We start from the raw sequence: 5,188 nt of genomic DNA on the forward strand, positions 1-5,188 counted from the left end.
TTTATTTTATAATTAGAAAAAAAAAGAGTTAGTTCTAACTGATATAAGGCAGAGTCTGTTTCGGAGTGAAGAGTGCTGGAACCACACAGAAGTGAGAAATCCTGTTCTAGAATCGCGAGGGAAGGTCTCAGGAGGAGCTGGCATGGGGGGAGTTCCTGAAGGATGGGTAGGGCCTAGATACATGGAGGGAAGAAGACATTCTAAGGAGAAGTCCCAAACACGTGGGCAATCATGACACGTGTACCAGTGGCTCTCACATCCACTCTTTGTCCTGCTTTGCGATTCTGGAGCTGGACACGGTCGACATTCCTCCTCTGCCAGCTGTCACAGCTTTAGGCCTGGTCCTGCTCGGATATGTTCGGAGGATGGAGAAAGAACATCCCGGTCAAGGGAGGGACTGCAAAGAGCAGACCCAGATTAGCCAGCGAAAGCCTAGGCAAATCAGGTGGGGTCTTAGACTCCAGGGAAACATGCTTCACTGCGTGTTCTACTAACAAGCACATTTCATCTGCAAAATGGCTCGTTTTTCCTCAGTAGAACACTTTGAACTCATTTCTACCTTAATTGGCAAATCTCCTTTAACCAATGGTACTTAGAAACTAGAGCCGTATGTCTCATAGGGGAAGAAATGCAGTTTGCACAAACATGTTTGATGATCTATTGTTTACATACTACCCTTTAATCAAAGTAAAGTGAGAATTTTCTTGTGGGGGACGGGAAAGAGTGAGGTGGCTCAAGGTAAAGTTCATTTATGGCCTGAACGACGGGTGGAAAATCTTCCCGGCATTGCCAAAGGTCACTCCGGGTCTGCCCGACAACCTGCGAAGCCTCCCAAGCATTTTGCCTTCTGGCCTGCTCATTCCTTCCTTCGCAGCCTGTCTCTGACGGCTTGCCCCTTCCTGGCAGGTACTGACTTCTCGTGATGCTGTGCACGCCACACTTTTCATACCTCTCCACCTTTCCCCGTGACATTGCCACAACCCGGAGCAGCCTTTTCCATTTCTCGGTGCCCAAAGATCTGTTTGTCTTTTAAAGGGCTGATGCAGGCATCATTTTTGTAAAACAAGTTTCCCCCGATTCTCTTCTCTCCAGATTAATCATTTCCCCTCCTATACTCCTTCTAGGCTGCCTCTATGCTGTGCATCAAGTTACCTGGGTGCTCATTTCGTGTCTTTTTTCATCTTTTCCCCTAGACTGAACTTTTTTATTAAAAAAATTTTTTTTTCAATTATAGTTTACATTCAGTATTATATTATTATTTCAGGTGTACAACACAGTGATTAAACGGTCATACTTTACAAAGTGTTCCCCTGACACTTCCAGCGCCCACCTGGTAGACAGAGCTTCTTACCAGCTGTAATTCTCCCTGTACCTCCAGCGCCTAGCAGACTGCCTGGAACATAGCAGATGAACGCAACTGATTCTGGGCTGTTGCCCAGACTGCTGAGGACATGTCTAGAAAGGAGAATTATGTTATTTTGGGAGATTGGAACACTCGGAATTATTGGGGCATCATTGCTAGTGGTTCGGTTAGCATTTTGGTGTTTCTGGTTTAGGAGCTGTTGGCTACCCAAATCTATTCCAATAAATTCCCTCAGTGCAATGTCTGTTCTCTCTCTCTCTCTCTCTCTCTCTCTCTCTCTCACACACACACACACACACACACAGGGTTCAATGGTGGGAGAATTAGAATTTACTGTCAATTCTGCCTGGAGCCCAACCTATGACATTACTAGAGGAAAACATCTGTGCTTCCTCTAGGGGTTCTCATATGCATTTTCGTTACAGGGCCCTCTTACTATGAAGGAGGGGAAAGTTCAGAGGCACATCATAAAATATTCATCACATTGCTGGCATTCTGCAGAGAATTGAGCTGGTTAAGTGGCTCCCTGCTCGCTCTTACCTACCCTGAGCTGGGAGCATCTAGATTTTGATTGGACTATTGCCAGAGCTCATTAGCATAGTGTACCTTGACCTGGGTTAGGGAACAGCGGCTTCTGCCTAGAAAATGACCAGAGCCTGCTGGGACCTGAACCAGGGATGAGATTTTTATAATACAGTATTGTCTGCATCTCCATACGAAGTCGAAAGGTAAGGAAGCCAGAAATCCCAAGAAAATGCAAACATAAGGGATGCGGTAATGACCACCCCATTCTTACAGGGTTCTATTTTTCTAGTTGGTTTTTTGGTAGAAATGATGAAAATTGAATACACTTTGGCCCGAGTTGCTTTAAAAAGAGAAAGTCTTGACAAACTTAGACTTTTTAATCCTGGAGAAAAGCTCAGTTTGTTTATGTCTTAAGGGCGGCAAACAGTCTTCTTCTTTTCTATGATTTGCTCCTATCCTTCAGTGAAATATTAAATGAATGTTCATTTATTTGGCAAAAATTTATATCAGAAAAAAATTAAAAAACAATCTAGTTATTCTGTAGCAAGATATTTGATTCCCCGCTCCTTAATTTAAAAACAAAAGAAGTGTGTCTACATTAATCAGGCTTAAAACAGTGTTTTTCATTTCGGGAAATGTGAATCTTGTTATTCATTTGTTTTGTTTTTTAGAAAAAAAGTTCAATCTATCCCAATTAGCGATAACAAATTTTAGACCACTTGAATCACTGTTGTTAACATTCAAAGAGGTAAGTACATAAATCTGTCACTATCGCATTTTCACTTGGTATTTGTGTCTAATATACTTGTTACTAAAGTCTTCTAAATTAAAGTCAATCTGTGGCATCATTTCTTAATTAACTCAATGTTTATTTTCCAAACGTAGAATTTGATTTGAAACTCACGGGAATTTCATTTTGCATGCCAGCGTTTGACATGGGAAGTGGGGACTTCATGCTCTGAGTCTGTGAACACTAAGTGATGGGCGAGTGTGGGTAGACAGGGTCGGGAGGTCTCTTCGATTCCGTTTAGCTTGTTATTTAATGGCCAGACTTCATTTATACGTTCAGGTCAACAGTCTTCTCTATCCATACACTTGGATACTTGTCTGTGATTGAGAAGTGTTAGGGTTATATAAAGTCACATAACTAAGGGACAAAGCTCACGGGACCATTAATCAGCTTGTGGTTTGAGTTTGCTGTTGAAGAGTTCTACATAACACCATCATGTTCCTTGTTTTTACAAGAACACCAGCAAATGATAATGATATAGATCTATGGTTGGGGCTTTGTGCACACAGAGGGCTGACTTAAGTTGTACTCAGATTTCTGACTATGTGCGGTATTGGCACCCCTAACCTCACATTGTTCAAGGGTCAACTGTACATGCAAACGCGTTTCACTTCTTATTCTACTAACAAGCACATTTCACCTGCAAAGTGATTCGTTTTTCCTCAGTAGAACACTTCGAACTAACGTTTTTTTCTTAATTTGTAAATCTCCTTTAACGGATTATTATTAGAAACTAGAGCAGTATTCTTCATGGGAAAGAAATGCAGTTTGCACCAAAAATTTTTGAATATCGATTGCTTACATAAAACAATTTTTTTAAAGAATATATTTTTATTGATATTTTACAGAGAGGAAGGGAGAGAGATAGAGAGTTAGAAACATCGATCAGCTGCCTCCTGCACATCTCCCACTGGGGATATGCCCGCAACCAAGGCACATGCCCTTGACCGGAATCAAACCTGGGACCTTTCAGTCCGCAGGCCGACGCTCTATCCACGGAGCCAAACCGGTTTCGGCCACATAAAACACTTTAATCAAAGTAAGGTGAGACAGAACTTTCTTGTGGGCAACAGGAAAGAGTGAGATGGCTGAAGATGAAGTCACAAAGTCCTGAAGACTGCTTCAAGTGAAATGATAAGAAACATGATGTTAGAGCAGTTCTCATACAATCCCCCCAGGGGACGTTGGGCAATGTCTCTAGACATTTTTTTGTTGTCACAACAAAGAAGGGTGGTTTGCTACTAGCACCTAATGGGCAGAGACTAAGGATGCTGCCAAACAGCCTACAGTGCACAAGATAAGCCCGCACAACAAAGAATGATCAGGTCCAAAATGTCAGCAACACCAAGGTTTTAGAGGAATCGCGTACGAGCATGTCATTTGATCATATTTGAAGATATAAAGTGCACACTGGATTTATCGAGGAGACCAACATTAACCTCTGTAGCAATTTAGCTTTAAAAAAATACTATAGAGACACGACTGGTCATGATGTTCCCCTCCTAGAATTTCATCCACATATGAGCTAATTTATGAAGGCATTTCCGTGGAAACAGCTCCAAGCCAGCTCTCCCCCTCAAACACGGGCATACATTTGGAGGAAAAGACCCTAACCATTGGCTACAGGTGACAGCCATTCCTGCTAGAACCTTCGCAAGCTGGGACTAGCAAGGACCCAGGGGTAGTGCATGATCACCACACTTCTGATTCCCACTGGCCAAACTTTCTTTCAGCAAGATCTCTTACGGCTTCTACCTTTTATTTCTAGCTGTGCGTTGGTGATTGCAAAAATGTCAATAAAACAGGTTTTTCAGTTAGACAAGCACTGATTTGTATCTCTTTAATGGTCAGTATTATTATCATTTATTTTTTTAGCATCAGAAAATAGTCTCTTGGTCTAAGCTGCTTGAGTGGACTGATCCAACTATAATTACGAGCAAAATCCTGAAGCACTGCTAAAGGGAGTTAAATACACAGACATTGGTGGCTGACCTGACTTTACCATGGAACCTGAGGATTTTGATTCTGAGGACAAAGAGATATTAAGCTGGGATATCAATGATGTAAAACTGCCACAGGTATGTACTGGCTGTAAGAATCTGCCTTCAATACAGGGCGGGGTGGGGCAAAAGTAGGATTACAGTTGCTTGTATGGAAAATTATACAGTAATTGATAAGTAGTAATACAAGAATAAAGTCTGTGTTTCATGTCCTCACAACTGCAAACCTACTTTTGCCGCACCCGGCATTTGGCTATGAGGCCTTGACTATTAGCTTGCTAAGACTTGGAAGGAAATCGGTGGAGGTTCCTACTGGGTCAGCTCCTGTCCTCCGGAGCTTCAGCTGGACACCTGGGTCAGGAATTTTAAAATATATTTTATTGTTTTTTGTTTTTGTTTTTACAGAGAGGAAGGGAGAGGGATAGAGAGTTAGAAACATCGATGAGAGAGAAACATTGATCAGCTGCCTCCTGCATACCCCCTACTGGGGATGTGCCCACAACCAAGGTA

The 5,188-nt window shown here is 42.2% G+C and overlaps 1 protein-coding gene across 1 annotated transcript in view; it reads left to right on the forward strand.

Annotated features, from left to right (window-relative positions):
- The first annotated feature begins 2,013 nt into the window (after positions 1–2,013).
- The window catches only part of GCM1 (glial cells missing homolog 1 (Drosophila)), an 18,946-nt gene continuing 15,771 nt past the window's right edge, over positions 2,014–5,188 (forward strand). The window contains exons 1-3 of the mRNA XM_005878094.1: positions 2,014–2,091; positions 2,560–2,636; positions 4,554–4,756. Coding sequence (XP_005878156.1) covers positions 4,682–4,756 — 75 coding nt within the window. The 5' untranslated portion in view covers positions 2,014–2,091; positions 2,560–2,636; positions 4,554–4,681. The remainder of the gene's footprint in view (positions 2,092–2,559; positions 2,637–4,553; positions 4,757–5,188) is intronic.

The sequence above is a fragment of the Myotis brandtii genome, unplaced genomic scaffold (assembly GCF_000412655.1).
Source record: "Myotis brandtii unplaced genomic scaffold, ASM41265v1 scaffold544, whole genome shotgun sequence".
Lineage (NCBI taxonomy): Eukaryota > Metazoa > Chordata > Mammalia > Chiroptera > Vespertilionidae > Myotis > Myotis brandtii.